The 17,314-nt window shown below is 39.5% G+C and overlaps 1 protein-coding gene across 1 annotated transcript in view; it reads right to left on the bottom strand.

Annotated features, from left to right (window-relative positions):
• Positions 1–17,314, bottom strand: part of Sorcs3 (sortilin related VPS10 domain containing receptor 3) — a 380,666-nt gene that overhangs the window by 147,595 nt on the left and 215,757 nt on the right. Inside the window, exon 6 of the mRNA XM_090345517.1 lies at positions 3,645–3,709. Coding sequence (XP_090201643.1) covers positions 3,645–3,709 — 65 coding nt within the window. The remainder of the gene's footprint in view (positions 1–3,644; positions 3,710–17,314) is intronic.

Raw genomic sequence — 17,314 nt, forward strand, 5'->3', positions numbered from 1 at the left:
AATTTCAGAATGGGTAGGTGTTTAAATGTTTTGCCCATGTTCTGTTTGGTTTATAGCATTGTTTCTACAAGACACTAATCTGACTTGTGTGCAACAATTTCCACTGAAATAACACTCTATCAAAGAGTAGCCTGTACGATTTTGGGGTTCTCTCTTTGCTAGGGAGCTGATAAAAAGGTGAATTATTAAAACACTTCCTATGCTTATTAGTATTTTAGATACATAATGCACTAGATGAAGGAGTTACAAATACTTTCTGAACAAGAGAGTTAAACTTTCAACTCATGTCTCCAAGTAGATGCTTTTCATTCTGTTACTGAATTATCCCTTGAGTGGAGCGTGTGTATGTGGGAGGGGGTATACTACTGCTACTCAATTGGATGCCTTTACCTGAATCTTGGTAACTGTGCCAAGTAGAAAAAGAGAGAACACACAGGAGATATTCAAAGATAATTTCCAGATGACAAAGGAAGAAAAAACATACTTTGTCTGAATCCCACTGTAGAAACAGATTTACACTGTCGATCCGTTGGGTCTGTCTTGCTTAAACTCTGCTGATACAAAGGATGACTCAGTGCTTTTAGTTTCATCTGGATGTCTGACTTCCAAAGAGTTAAACAAGAATGGGATCATAGGAGAGATTTCCTACATCTAAATGAGAAGTGGGACCAGCTTATTACTAGGGTTGCTCCAGGCTGTGGGACTCAGCCATTAGTGACTGGGCTGTCAGTGCCATACTGGGATATAGTGCTGATATTCCAGGACTGCCTAGAGAAGAGCTGAGAGACCAGAGATGGAAGCCATGAATAATCCTTTAAATTTACCAAAGGAATATTTATAAAGTAAATAGAAAAGTGAAACTCAATGTAGTATGTTTAATTTGAGCCACATATCCCGCCCCCTAAATATAATAATTCTGTCCTGCAAATGACAAACACTTTAAAAGGCAATTTTTTTCATCCTTTATCTTAGGTAATCTGTGAAACCTGGTAGATAGCTCACATTTAAAGGAACACCTCAATTTGCACAGTATATTTCCATGACTCTATACTTCACATGACCACATGTGATTAAATGGCTACTGTTATCCATATTAAGGAAGAAATAGTTATCAATCTGGGCAGATTGTCTTTTAGCTTTCTTGCTTTATTTCAGTGAGTAAGGCTTTAATTGGGCATTCAAGGAAACCAAGAAATTAACATGATATTATTAATTATTAACATGATGTTAACTGTAGAATCTTACAGTTTGTTTTTGATCAGGGGTTCCCTTGTACTTTTACTTTTCTAAGAGGGTTTTTGTTGTTGTTGTTATTGCATTTTCTCTTCTACCACTAACTAGTTTCATTAATTTGGGCAAATTTGAATTTAAGCCACCATGCTCTAAAAAGAGAAAGTAAACTATATTTAACAGATGTCCGCAATGATCTAAGGACAGAGGTGCAGAGTCAGTGAGTGTCTGGGTGTAAGAAAGCATTCTCTGCATACCACAAGGAAGGTTGCCATGCATTCCATTGTGGTATGTAAAATAAATCATTCCAAGTCATTCAGAAGTCTATGTGCACATTTTACATAGAGTGGGGTATGGGCCAATGCACTAAGAGAAAAGCTGGTTCTCTGCTGAAAAACTGAATTAAAAAGCTAGAAAACAGAACTAATGTATACTATTACCATAACCAGAGTGCAGAGCATGACATGACATTTGTTCCTGTTATGTTTCTATTTTTAATTTCTTTCTATTTTCTTCCTTGACTCTGGAATTCCTGCAGGAGGCCAGAGAGTGTTGTCTGTGTTTTGCATTTTTCATCCTTGAATCTTAATTTCTGGTCAGAATTCTTGAACTCTTAGAACGTAAATGTACACTTAACGTAAGAAATTTAAAAATCAAGAGTTGCTGTCCAGAAATAGAAAACGATATGCCCCAAATCTGGTCTCTGAGAGCTCAGTAGGAGCCATCAGAGCTCTGCAAGATGAGGTTCCTTTACCAGGCAGGAAGAAAGACCACCTTACCACATGTCCACCATTTCTAAGATGCTATGGCCAGCAGGGATTCTATATGTGGCTTTACAAGTTCAGAATGGAAGCAAAGCCAAAGCTGGGTTGTACTGAAAACTGACTTGATCATTTTCAAGACCATCTCCCTGCTTTCCTCTTGTCTTCCTGCTTATCACCCCTGCTACCTTCCACAGCTCCTTTGCTTCTCAGCATCAAGTTGTATGATTACAGTCAGATCAGACAACTCCACCATCCAGGAGAGCAGGAACAATAAGTATGAGACTTAACACTCTTAAATCCATAATTGCTTTTTCTGTTGAAAAATAAAAAACAAAGAATATGGACTATACCCTGCCTGCCTCAGAAATTAGTCATTTAAATATTAACTGAGAGAAATTAGGAAAAAACAGAGGGAGGAAGGGAGAGAGGCAGAGCGCTAAACATACAGTAACAAATGATGTTTGCCTTCTAATATTTCTAGAAATAAAAAGAAGGGAAATGAAAAGAAATCCCCATCCCCAAATGTGTGCTTCTATATTGGCATCTGTGATTGACCTCACAACCATTTTCCCCAGATAAAGCACATGCAGTGTTATTTAGTGTATTCTTGAATGATACAGTAATGCCCACAACTAGGTAAAAATAGAATCTACTCCATTTTGTAGTTACTCTAACTTCCCTTTTCTATTTGATTAACCCAGAACCTTGTGAGGTAAGTGAAAGGGTATCAATATATGTGAATTAATGCACCTTCTATTTGGCAAATATCATGTAACCCTTTTATTAATTACAATAAAAAATATATATAAAAAAGAAATATTTTCAGATCACAGAAGAAGTAACAGGCCAAAGAGGTTAAAACCTCAACTCACAGGCAGGTACTTATTCTTCTGTACTTACAGTTCAACTCCATCACACTATCTGGCTTTCTTTTGCACCCAAGAGATGCTAACTATGTTTGCATAGATTTTTATTTAGGCTGATTTTATTTTTCTTTCAATTCTGGAAAGCCCTACACGTACAATTCTTTCTGGGAAGGACGAATGCTATGTGGCATGTACACAGCTATAATGTTTAAAATCTTGGAGTTCTACTGTTAGAATAGAGCCCTTTATTTCCAGAGAGAATACAAATCTTGTTTGCCACTGTATCTCTAAGACCTAGAACAATGCCTGGCACATAGTAGGGCATCCCTAATACCTGTCAGATGGAATAATTTCCCTTTGTGTTTTCTGATAAGCTTGACCATAGAAAGGGGTTTATTAAAGAAAATGGCCTCTGCAATTCACCATGGGAATGTAAAAGACTAGACTAGGTATGGATGCCAGTTTTTGAACCAAAACTGCTAAGGAAATTACTAATGGGAGCCTCAAAATTCATTACACTAACTCACATCCCCAGAAAATTTATTCCTGAGGGTTTATTTCAATGCAATGACTCCCTTGAGGCTGGAAGTCTCTCTCTCTCTCCCCCCTTTCTCCCCCACCCTCTCTCTCTCCCTCCCCCCCACCGTGGAGAAACAAGGATGGATATGGCAGTAATGGAGTTCAGGGTTTTTCATCTTCCCAAGTCATTAAAATGCAAATTGGGGGAGGAGAGAGACCCTCAGGCAGCAATGCTGGACTTAGCCTGTCCTGCAGCAGCACTCACATCCATCTGCAGTCCTCACTTCCATGTGCACCAGGTCCGCTTCCTTATCCAGTCCAGCCACTGACCTGTGGAAGGAAGGGAAAGACAGGCTCAGCAAAGACCAGGATATCAGCCAGCAAAGTGGGAAGGAAGCATTTGGGGTTATTACTCAGAAATCCATCATTTAAAATAAAATTCTGCTTGTACTATGGGGGCCAAAAGACTACAGCCACTGGTAGCTCTGGGGGCCACCCGCAAGAATCACATTGGATAAGTCCTAGGGTAAAGTCACCTAGAAAGCCAACAACCTGAACTACACAGAGTCCACTATGATGCTGCTCTATATCTCTGTCCCTGACCCTTCTCTACTCTGTTGCATTTTAACAGAGGTTCTTTATCCCCATGGTCTTCCATCTGTCACCTCAATTTGACCTTCTTCTCTCACCTCCCTCTATGGACACTGGAAACAGAGCCCAGGGACTTATGCAACGTGGTCTGGTGCTCTATCACTGAGCTATATCCCAAGCCCTACTTCCAACACGTGTCCTTCCTGTACTCTCTTGTGTGGAGCAGAATTCTCTACCATTTTCTTCTGTTGGCTTCAGTGTGTGCCTTCCTAATTTGACCTATCTACCTTTTATATAACCTTCCTTACAAATAACTATTGGGCACAAAACATTCAAAGCCTGTTTGACAAAGACAAAATTCTTTAATTCTGTAATTGGGCAAAGAAATCATAAAAAGTCTCTGACCAATAGGTAGGAGTGAAAGCTGAGAATACCTAAAAAGCACCCTTAAAGACTTCTGACCTTCCACATGGAAAGCCCAGGCAGCTGTATCCTGCTTTAAGGCCAGTGTCAGACTCAGAGAGTTAAATACAGGTGCCAAGATACACCAACTCTAGCCAGACAGCACCTGAACCATTCTCTGCGATTGGTCCATTTACTATTATTTTCAACAGCATTTTAATAAGATTGGTTTTCTGGTTTTCCAATCTCTAATGGGTAAGAAACAACACGTGTGAAACAGTGAATACATAATGGCAAGATTTGATGACTGATTCCTAGATAGCAAGAACGAAATAGAAAAAGAAAAGAAAAGAAAAAAAGAACTCAAAATCTCAGGACTCAAACCCAATTTCCCATACCATAAATCCCTACACTTCTCAGTGCCCTAGGATGTTACTATCCTATGGTGCATACAGTTCAGTGTCTCATACTGAGCCTGTGGAGCTGAAGACATACAAAAAAGAAAGGAGGGATTACGGTATCCATGTTTCTTTGTTGAAGAAAATCTAGCTGCAACTGAAATACTTTAGGGAAGATAAAAAAATGACTTTGTGTTGGTTAAAATAGAATGATCTTGTCTTGACATAGATGTACTAAGAGTATTGTTGAGTGGGAGAGGAGAGGAAATAAGAGATGTTAATTGGAGGGGTGAGGAATACAATAAAACCTTTCATGCATGCATGAAAACAAAATAATGAAACCCATTTAAAATTGTAACAACTAGAGAGAAAGAAAGGAATGGTTAAGGGAGAGCAATAGAAAAGGTGAATTTGATCAAAGTATAATACACACTATATAGAAATGCCACAATGAAACCATTTGAAATAATTAATCTCTGCTAATTAACTAAAATGGTTGTATCTTGAAAGGTAAAAGTTCAGGTCTCTGAGAAGCTCACTTGTAGACAATACTGCTTTTCCCAGGAAAGCTAAATAAATGAGGCATTTCCTTAGTGATTGGTTTTTCTTAACAAGTTCTGTTATACTACCTTTCTGTTTATCTACCTCATGGGATCCTAGAAGAAACCCTTATGGCAAGTACAGACATCATCAGTCAAATTTGTCTGGAAGAGAGCCTGAGTCATGAGGAAGTTATGTTCATCTGGAGTCACATAGGAAGTAGGCCAGAAAGAGAAAGCCATTCTGACTTCCTGATCCAGAGGTAACTCCAATGTGCTTTTCATCTCCCTGCCCATTTCTTGTCCAGCCAACTTCTACCTCTCCTTCAGGCTCACTTGGCTTTGTCCATCCAGCAAAATTCCTTCCTCTCATGAAGGTGTGCTTTTTCTGTTCCCATAGCATCCCTGCTTTCCTTCTCCAAACTGCCTGCTCGTGAGAAACACTCAGACACTGAAAAACCCAGTTGTCCATATCTCTTATGGGACCAATAAAGCCAACACCTGTGAGCATTAGACCACAGCCTCAGTTAATTGTTTTAAACTCCCAGGGAATTTCCCCCTGTGCATCCAAGTCTGAGCAGCAGTACTTACTTCATTAGAAGGCTCAAGCATACCCCTCATGCAAGTGCTAATTCATTTCTGTAGAGAAGACTGTCTTTGTTCGTTTTTGAACCACTGACAAGACACATGGCGAGTACATATTATGTGCTCCCTGTGTGCCTTTCAAGAAGCAATCCAATTTACCTTGAAGATGCCTGCATTCAAACTGGCTCTTGATTGAAGTCAGACACAAGGAAGACCGAGAGCACCAGAAGGGACTATATTAACACCTCCTCTGCTCTGCAGCCTCATTGTGTCTTTACAAGTGGGTTGCTTGTCTTCAGGATTAGAGGATTCTCTGGTGTTCTCTTGTTCTATCCTCTCCCCAGGTCCCTGGCAGGGCAGCACAAACCCAGTTGGAGCCGTGGTGACTACAATTAGATGCTATGCTCTATAAACAAAGGAAGAAAGTTCTTGTCTCCTAGGAACTTACAGCAAACACACCAATAAAGCAAGCATAGAAACTACTCTTCTACCCATGACCTTTTATCTCTCTAAACTCCTGCACAACTTCAAGGCTGAAACCAAGAATCAAGTCCTTCTGAAAACCTCCTGTGGTCGATATAGCTCACACGCACCTCTCTTCTTCACATTTTTGGAGAATTGAATATCTTGATCATCATGATCAGTATTTTGGTTTTTTTCTTCCTCTTCAGTTGTTCTTGGCTTAATAGTGGTTTCAGCCTGTTTAGTATCCTTTTCATTCTCTATCCTGCAAGGATCTCTTCTACCTAACTCAAATCATGTGCTTTTGACCTTTTGACTAGGCTGGCCAATCTTTGCAGTAGCCTTTTCCTCTAATTACCACAATGTCCTATGATTCTGCACTGTCATGAAACATTTTGATTACACAAACAAGACATCTAGAACAATTTAGATGACATCATCTGGATTCTTACAACTGGAACAGAAAGGAAAAGGTTGTCTTCTTTGGTCACAGAAGAAAGTTTCCAGTTTTATGGAAGGACTGGGTGTGATGAAAATGTATAGACAGACAAAGGAAGACCGGACAATGTTACACAGAGACAGGAAAAGGAGTAAAAGAAGAGAGACAGACACACACACACAGTATGCCACAAACATACACCCAAAATACAAAGATCAAAGAAGAAAAGAAATGAGGCGCCTAGACTGAAGGTATACAGCCCAGAGTCCACTCATTTCCTAACCCCACACCAACTTCCCAATTTTGCAGCATGCTTGCAGATACAAGCCCACAGAGAGCCTTTGTTTAAGAGGGCATTCATAAATTATTTCCTTATACCATCAGTTATAAATAGAACAAATCTTACTAATACACAGCCCATCAGACAGTAAGCTTCCTAGGGGCAGGAACCCTAATTATCTTTCTCCATGTTTTTTTTTCCTTCCCTCCCTTTCTTGCTTTGTTCCTCTCTCCCCCCCGACTCTCCCTCAGGCCAAGAAAAGCCACTGTCCACTTTCTGAAGTATAGTCAGCATTAACCTCAGGGGTCTCAGGAGAGTTAGCAATGTGAATGTTTTTTAACTAGGTATTTTTGTTGGGTTGCGGGTGGGAGGGGCTCTGCTATGCCCTGTAGAACATTTAGTGGTGTCTCTGACCTCTTCTACATGCAATAGCATCCTTGCAGTTGTGACAGCCATAAATGTCACTAGGCATCCTGAACTATCTCCTTCCTTAGCTAGACACCCTTAATTATTGCTATCTGGACTCTGTGTCACCTCTGCTAACAAGGGACTTGTTAGAATTTTCACTTCCTAACTTAGTGCAAACATCCCTGAACTACTGTGACTCCAGGCCGCAGAATCTCACCAGGAAACAAGTTGACAGTACCAAGGGGAAGCAATGAGACCCTTCACCTTAAAACCCCAAGCCCCAATTCTGCAAAAAAAATATCAATGTAAGGAACTTGCACACCATTATACCAAGCCAAGAAATACAAGATGCGAATGTTTTGTGGGGTTTATTTGGGAGCAAGAGAGGGTGGAAGTTGTGAGGGATTCATCTGTGGAAATATTTGGAAGAATACATGCAATTATGATGATAAATGCTAGTGGGTATTGAGAAACTCTTGTGTCAGATATTGTGTTTGGTATTTATAAGCATTATCTTAATTAATCCTCAAAATGAGTTTTTAAGGAAGGTACCATTCATCTAATTTTCCTCCTTGGTAAAGTGGGGATAATAAGAGCGATTAGGTAATGTGCCTAAAGCCACATGATAATAACAGTTTGCAGATATTAAGAGCTCATCGTGTGCCAGGTGGTAGTTTACATATAAATGCTGATCTCACTTAATCCTCAAGCCAAGTCTATGAGTTTAGGAATCAATGCTTTCCTGCTTTAAACTGGTGCAATCAGGCATTGATGCAGTTTATTCATTAGCACCTAGGAAGCCACAGAACTAGGATTTGAAGTAGGTGGGTCACTTCAAAGCAGGAGCTTAACTTTTCCTGTAAATTGCCACCCTAAGTTAAGGAAGAACAGGATTACAGACTAGCCCTCTCTCTGAGCCCAAGTTCCAAAATGCCCCTCATCTCATACCCAAATCTTTGAAGTAAAATCATAGGGTGTATAAATGCATTTTGTATACATCTTTAATCCTGAAGAATATGCTGGTTCTCGACTGTACAAACTGAAGCCATCTATACTGCTGACAACAGGGAGGGGAGGAGCCTGGGTGGATGTCAGAGAAGCAATGAAAAGGGATTTTTTGTAAAGAAAGATAAACAGTTGAAGGGAAGGACAGCAGGGACTTAGGCTCAGCTCTTGAAGAAATATGCCAGGATGGAAGAAGTTGAGACACGCAAGAGGGACCAAGACATTGCCAAGAGCACTGAGAAGGGATGAGGATTGCCTGCTCCAATGTGAAACAGGTGAAGAAATGACTCATCTCAAGCATTGAAGTCCCTAACTTTTCTGTGTCTAAAGTTAGGCGGGGGAGGTCAGCGAGCCAGGGTCAGTAGTCAGTGCAGAACTACCAACGCATCCCATGATTAGCATCTGCAACAAAGCAGATGCTTGTAAGGCTACAAATGGCAGGGAGAGAGAGTGCAGACACAGTGGTTAAGGCCTGTAATCTCTGCTAGGAAGGGGCTAGAGATAGGAGGATCATGATTTGAGGTCAGCCAAGAGCTTTTATGAGACTTTATCTCAAAGATCAAACTATGCATAGCATCTTGGTGTTGCATGCTTGCTTGGTAAGCACAAAGCCCTTCCTTAGTTCACATCCCACTAACCATCAAAAAGGAAGAAAAGAAAAAAAGAAGGAGGGGAGGAGGGAGGGAGGGAAGAGAGTCTAGCCATATGCATCATTATTAAGGCAAATAATAAACAAGTCATCACTAGTGCCTCTAGGTTATGCTTTATTCCTGACTTGAATTAAGTGAATTTTACAGAAAAAAAATGTATGAGATAAAATAGAGTTGAGATATGAATTCATGAAAACTCTTATGAATATTTTTAAATTTCTTAATCTTCAATTTCTCTACTACAAGGCTTCCCTATAATTGGGGAAGAACTCAGCCTTTCCAGTAGATTGTACCATTCTTCTTTAAGCAAGGCCTTTATTATCACATCGTGCACACATATGCCAACAATGATCTTCAGTTTCCACAGCTAGAAACCAGAAGGATCACAGCAGCTGCTTCGTAGAGTGGGGAGGATTAAATGAGTTAAGTGATGAACACTTAGGAGTAGAGCCTGGCACATGGAAAAGATTTTTAACATTCTATCCAGTATTCATTTTCATCTGAAGGGCAGGGATAAACTATGATGGTGCTTTGCTAGACACTGGATAAGCAAGATCTTTCTACTGAAGAATTCTGTGTAAGCATCCTCTGCTGCGTTAGACTGGTCACATACATCACGCATCTGGAAGTCAGCTGTTGATGAGGATTCCCTGTGATAGCCTGGCCTCTTCCTCAGTGTAGACATCACTGTAACAGTTGGAATAATCTTTGGTCTCTATTAGACACGATTCTTGACCTCTGTGGCTTTTATCGCATAGTAAATCAATGTATTCAGTCTCAGTGTTCAGCCAATGGTAAATCACCAGTAAATATTTGTTGAATGAATATTCAACACTTTCACTGAGTTAGACAAATTTCAAAAAAAACAAACAAACCAAAAACCCTGCCTGAGCATTACTGGGACTCAAAACCAACCTTTTTCATAGCCAAAAATTATCCCAGTGTCCTTCCTGTGCCTGATAGACCTTGTCCTTATCACAACGTTCTGGTGATAAACAGGGGGAAAACCTATACAGGGCAGAATGATGTGTGATGGCATTTACCCTCTTGAGGGTATTTATTGCCATTAATTTGATAACAATTAATGAGCCTATTAATATCACCAAGCATCATCTGAAACTGAAGGGAAAGAATAACGATTATTCTCCAAACAAACACCAAGGACACAGGTAACCCAAGGACATGGGAAACTATATGACACAATTCGAGGGAGGACAGGGAGATCAACCTCTGAGATATCACCCACAGATGTTCTGAGAGAAGAAGGGAAAAGAGGGTCAACTGGTGACAAGCTTATTTTTAACAACTGCACCCTCTGTGCACAGAGTGTTCAAGTCCTATCATATAAAATAGGTCAGGCAGGAACTTCTCAGGAACCATGACAGCTTACCTAGACACCACAGTCCCAGAGAGGGGTGGGGGGGGGGAAGAGAACACAAGAAGCACACACTAGAATCTGAAACCTTTGAAATACTGTCTTATCCAACCCTTTTATTTCACAGGTCAGAAAATGCCCTTTGTAACCACCCAGTGACACAGCTAGTGTATGTCAAGAGGCCCTAAAAACCAATTTGGAGCTTCACTCCAATCCTCTCATGGCACACTTGGCTATCAGGAAATGGGAAGACCAAGATCCTGTGCACAATTCTCTGTGTGGCGGCGAATTTTGGTGCAAAAATGTCCTACAAATAAGAAAGTTGGACATTAAGGAAGGGGAATGAGCAAGTCGAAATTGAAGGGAAAACACTGATCAAGTCACAGTACAAATGCTCTCTTAACTGACGAGTCAAATGCTTAAATAAGGAATGAATCATGTTTATGAATATTTTAATAGAGGAAGCACAATTTTATTTTGTGATTTTTACGCTATATACTGTGGAGTACCATGTGATGTTTTGATAGACATCTACAGTATGGAATTATTTGTCAAGTTAGTTAACACATCTATCACCTCTTCATTTTATGCATTACAGTGAGATATTTAGAACTTAGTCTTCGGGCTGGGAGTTGGGCCTAGTGGTAGAGTGCTTGCCTGGCATGCATGAAGACTTGGGTTCAATTTCTCAGTACCACGTACATAGGAAAAAGCCAGAAGTGGTGCTGTGGCTCGGGTGGTAGAGCTCTAGACTTGAGAAAGCCCAAGAGCAGTGCTCAGGCCCTGGGTTCAAGGCCCAGCACTGGCAAAAAAAATTAATCTTGGTTGTTTTTAGTTGTTCTTTTTTTTACTAGTCCTGGGCTTTAGCTCAGTGCCTGAGCACTGTCCTTGGACTTTCTCAAAGCTAGAGCTCTACCACTTAAGCCTCACCACCACTTCCAGTTTTTTTCTATGTATGTGGTACCAAGTAATAGAACCCAGGTCTTTGCACATGCTAGGCAAGCACTCTACCATTAGGACAAACTCCAGGCCCCAATCTTGGTTATTTTTAAAAATATATAATAATTCACTATTGTGCTGCATCTCATAATAGCTCTTTACTTTATGCCACAATTTCCTTCCTTGTTGTGTCTTGCCTCAATCTCATCTCTCTCTCCTCTTCAAATACTCTGTTCCATTCTGCCCAGTTCACTCAATGCTTACATCCTATAAATGTTTATCTTCCTTGAGACAGAATAGAATTTTGGAGAGAACATTCCAAAGGTATTAAATAATACTGAAGAAGCCCTAATGCAAGAATTTTTGGTTAATTAATTTTTGGTGATTATCTTCTCTTTGAGATTATAATTTAAGTAGCAATGAAATATTTTGGAGATCTTGCTTTTAAAAGAGGGAATATATGTTCAGAATTTCTAATGTAATGATTGCTGATAGCATTCACACATTGAGAAACACTAGAATATTCCTGGAATAAATTCCAGGAACTTGTAGCTAATAGAAACTCCCTCCCAGGCTCAAAGAACAGAGTTTAGAGCCCCTAACTAGAGTCCTAAATGCAACCTCAGAGCATGACAGTCTTGGACTCTCAGTTTCATGTGTTGATGTGGGATAAGCATAAATTCTACTGTCAGACTTTGGGATGGGGTCATGGTTTCATCGCTAACTAAATGTGGGATCACAGGCAGATTATTTAAACTCTCTGTCCCTCAAAAATCTTCACCAATACAATGCAGAGATAATAGCAATCACATTCTTAGAATTATTTTTAAGAAAACTAAATGAATTCAATGTATTTAAAGTAGTGATAAGATACTCCTGTTTTAATACTTCGTATGATATAATGTTTATTGTGATAATCCTCACTTTATCTTAAGGGTAACTATAATTATTGAGCACCTCAAGTATACCAGAATTTTTATTATTCAGTTGAATATATTATCTCGCTTAATCTTTGAATGATCAACAAGGTATAATCTTCTCTTTCTTCTCCTATTCTTTGTCTTCCTTTCTCCTCTTCATCTTTCCTCCTCTTTATCATCCTCTCTCTCTCTCCCTCTCCCCCCCTTTCTCTCTCTCTCTCTCTGAGGAATAAAAGGAGATCATAGCTGTCAAATTGCCCAATCATTGGGAGAGATGAGAAGAGAAATTGATGAGAAAAAGAATTGAAAGATATCTGTTTTCCTCCACCTTAAATTACTTGTGCACCTAATACGGTTTTTTTTCTTCTTGATTATACTCTCCTCAAGGACAGGCTATAGATCCGCTTAAATTTTGATTTCTACTCATGTTAAGCACTATATTTGTACTGATTTTATAAATTTCTGTTGGGGAAATAAATCATGAATGGAAAAATAATAACAATAATACCAGTGGTATGTTTAGGATAAATGTTGAAAATATTCCTATAATATATTGGAACAGATTTCATTCATTTAATTAATATCTAGACAATTAAGTTAGTAAAGTCTTCATTTTATCGTAGTCTGCTATTCTGCCTATTTATCCTCAAAGCAATACTGTCCCTGTCAAATCATCTGTGATTTGTTTGATAAATGTGATCATCTTGTAGAAATTCAGGGGCTGTCAAACCTCAGGGATCTCCTCTAGCTCAAGGGAGCTCAGCTCCTCAAGGAAGCACAGGGAGAACTTTCCTTTCTAACCACAAACTCTCTTGCCTTGGTCAAATACCAATTCCAGACTTATGGATATTTAGGTGCAGACTCATATAAGCACATCTAAACTACACAGTGATCCACCTTCTCAATACTAAGTAGATCAGAGCTAGATTTCCCCAATCAAACTAGGACGGAAAGACTAATGTCTGCCACATGGATACTATTTTGCTAGACTGTAATGAGAAACCCGAACAACTTGTCTTGAATAAGTTGGTTGGTCTACAAGGTAGAACAAAGCGGAGAAAGAAAAGAGAGACAGAGAGCACTAAACAGGATTCTGGAATAAGGTTCTTCTCAAGGTTTTCCTTTCTACATCCAAATATTTCTTCTCTCTCTTTCTTTCTACATCCAAATATTTCTTCTCTCTTTCTCTCTCCTCCCTGTTCCCTCTCTCTCTCTCTCTCTCTCTCTCTCTCTCTCTCTCTCTCTCTCTCTCTCTCTCTCTCTCTCTCTCTCACACACATACACACACACATACACACACACATACACACACAAATGTTCTCTCACTTATTCTTTCTAATGATGTTGACTTCTTGAAGTTAGAAACTCATTACCAATACCTTGCTCATGAAGTTGCTGAGTGCCTCTCAGGCTTTCCCATGGCAGCTGAATGACTAGTTAGTATCACTTGAGCTTTATTATCATTGGCCAGAAAATTCAGTGTTTTTAAGTTATCGTCCATTAGTGAATCATAAAATATATTTAGTGAATCAAAACTCTTTTGTGTCCACAAAACAGAAAAGGACAGGATTGTGATGATCCGAATAGATCTCATGTCATAGACTATTTCCCATGAAACTTTTGCTTAAGTTATAGAAAAATATTCAGGTTTATAGTGGATCACAATTATAATATAATTTCTACTGGAGAAAATATAAGAAAAGGAAAGAAACTATGGCTCTAATGAAATGTAATATCTTGGATGGTAGGAACCAAAAATTACAGCTATAGAAACTCTTCTCAGGGCAGAAATATGAGGGCACTGATGATCAAGCCAAGGAAGTTTAAGTAAAAGACCTTTATGAGCCTTGCATGCTGGCAGCTGTCATTCTATGATGAGCTTTGCTTGCTGGGATTTTTGCATTTGTAGTGACACAGAAAATCCATGAGAATGCATCTAAAGGGAAATGAACTACTACCAGCAAAATAGAATGGAAAAAAGACAGCCTCTTCAACAAGTGGTGCTGGCAGAACTGGTTAAGCACCTGCAGAAAACTAAAGTTGGATCCTTCTTTGTCACCCTGCACTAGAATTAACTCCAAATGGATCAAAGACCTAGAGGTAAAAGCCGACACTCTGAAAATTTTACAAGAAGGAATAGGAGATACACTAGACCTCCTTGGCACAGGTCGAAACTTTCTTAATAAGGACCAAGAATCACAACAAATCAGAGAAAGTCTGGATAAGTGGGACTGCATTAAACTGCAGAGCTTCTGTATGGCAAAGGACATAGCTAGTAAACTAAGTAGGAAGACTACAGAGTGGGAGAAGATCTTCACCAACCATACAACAGACAAAGGCCTCATATCTAAAATATATCAACAGCTCAAAAAATTGAATCACTCCAAAACTAATCTCCAAAGTAACAACCATCCCATTAAAAGATGGGCCAAAGACTTAAAGTGAGTCTGAAGAAGAAACAAAAATGGCCTATAGACACATGAAGAAATGCTCAACATCTCTGGTCATAAAAGAAATGCAAATCAAAACAACTCTAAGATTCCACCTCACTCCAGTTAGAATGGCCAGGATCAGGAAAACTAATAACAACAGATGCTGGAGGGGATGTGGCCAAGAGGGATCACTACTACACTGTTGGTGGGAGTGCAAACTCGTTCAACCACTATGGAAAGCAGTATGACAGTTCCTCAAAAGGCTAAACATAGAACTCCCCTATGACCCAGCAATTCCACTACTTGGCATTTACCCAATCATCCAGAAACAAGGACATACTAAATCCACCAGCACAACAATGTTCATTACAGCACTATTTACCATAGCAAAGATATGGAACCAACCTAGATGTCCCTCAGTTGATGAGTGGATCAACAAGATGTGGTATTTGTACACAATGAAATTCTATGCTGCTGTTAGAAAGAATGACATTGCCCCATTTGTTAGGAAATGGAAAGACTTAGAAAAAAATCATATTAAGTGAAGTAAGCCAGACTCAAAGGAACTTAGATTCAATGGTTTCCCTCATTTGTCATAATCAGTAGAAACCTTGGGCTCTCCTAGCAGAGCTTTGCAATAGAACAAAACCTTGATACAAAAGGCCATATAGCAGGACGCTAAATGAAAGGATCTCTAGGATATAGAAACATAAGCCATATAATGAATGATTGTTGTTCTTAAGGTACTATGTTATCTCACATCTCTTTTGCTGTCCCTTGGTTATGTCATATTGTTACAGTATCTCACTTTGTTACCTGACATATCAGATATATTTGTACTTGGTTATTTGAAATTGGATAGGGAACTGGGGAAAACAAGATGAGGAGTGGGGATGGGAGGGAGGGAAATAGGGACCAAGACATGTGAAAGGGTATCCATGTATGGGAATTAATGCACCATCTATCTGGCAAATATCATGTAACCCTTCTATTAATTACAATAAGAAATATATTTTTAAAAAAGATTAAAAAATCCTTAGCAAATACTGAATGCCTCCAGCAAGTGAGAATTGCTGAACTGCTAGGCAACTATTGCATAAAACATATGGGCTATAGGTCTGTATATAGTTCCTCTGAATGGCCTTATATCTCCAAACAAGTTCATGTTCAGAAGAAAAGCTGTGGTTCACAGAAGACCCAGTCATTCTACTAATCAAAGACTATTACAACCATTGCAGAACAGATATAGAGATCTGGTAGGTTCTTGAATGCCAGCCACTTGATTCTGGTAATTCCCTTCTCTCACCCAATTATCTCCCTCATAGGTGGGCACTGTACTCTTAGCAAGTTCATACATGAGATATGGAGGACATTCAAAGATCTTGAATTCTTGTTGGGAAGATTTAATGGATCAAGAAGGATGTTGCAAAGAAGAAGAAGTTAAGGATAGGCCTGAAGTATGTGTGGGACTCAGAAATGAGGTCACACAATGTAGTGTGGCCATAGATAGACTCCAGGCTTTTTGGTACAAATGGGGACATTGGAAGGCAGAAACCAGGAGTGGTCAGTCACTCTGGATACAGGATAAGGAAGGACCTGGAAAGAACAGAAAGCCACCATCTCAGATATGATGGACTGGTTCCTGCAAACTACATTCCTCACCATTCCCTCCATTGTTCCTGTATCTTCAGATAAAGCCATCTCTTTCTGAAATTACATACTTCTCATAATTTCATATAAAGGCAACCTTAACTTTAAACTAGTTCATTTAGAAAGTCTATGTCTTCAGTAGTTTTAGCAAAGACAGGCATATTCTCTTACAGTGAAAGGATTTAAAGTAAAGATGTATATGTATATGTGGGTAAATATAAAAATAAGTACTTTAAGTATTAGAATTCAGAGCATGTGTGACTTCTCCCCAGCAATATTTTCAGATACGCTCTTACTTCATCATTCACTAAGTACCTCTTCTTGTCTAGATCTTGGTCAATTCTCATAGGCTCTTACATGGGATAAAGCCAAAGAGTAAGTAGCTCAGGACAAAAGCAGTGTCTAAATGTTCTCAACTCTTCCACAGAAGGAAAATGAAGGGAGGCATTTGCATTGACAAGAATATTAGGGGCTGGGAGTTTAGCCTAGTGGTAGAGTGCTTGTCTAGCATGCCCTAAGACCCAGGTTCCATTCCTTGGTACCATATACAAAGAAAAAAAGCTGGAAGTGGTGTTGATGCTCAAGTGGTAGAGCTCTAGCCTTGAGGAAATCCAAGGACAGTGCTCAGGCCCTGAGTTCAAGCCCAGGACTGGCAAAAAAAAAAGTAAATGATTATTCTCTCATGGCCAGAAGTTTGGCCTAGTGGTTAAAGTGCTTGCCTAGCATGCATGAAGACCCAGGTTCGTTCCTCGGTACCGTATACATAGAAAAAAGCCAGAAGTGGTGCTGAGGCTCAAGTGGTAGAGCTCTAGCCTTGAGAAAATCCAAGGACAGTGCTCAGGCCCTGAGCTCAAGCCCAG

The sequence above is a fragment of the Megascapheus bottae genome, chromosome 15 (genome assembly GCF_031878675.1).
Source record: "Megascapheus bottae isolate mThoBot1 chromosome 15, mThoBot2.hap1, whole genome shotgun sequence".
Taxonomy (NCBI): Eukaryota; Metazoa; Chordata; class Mammalia; order Rodentia; family Geomyidae; genus Megascapheus; species Megascapheus bottae.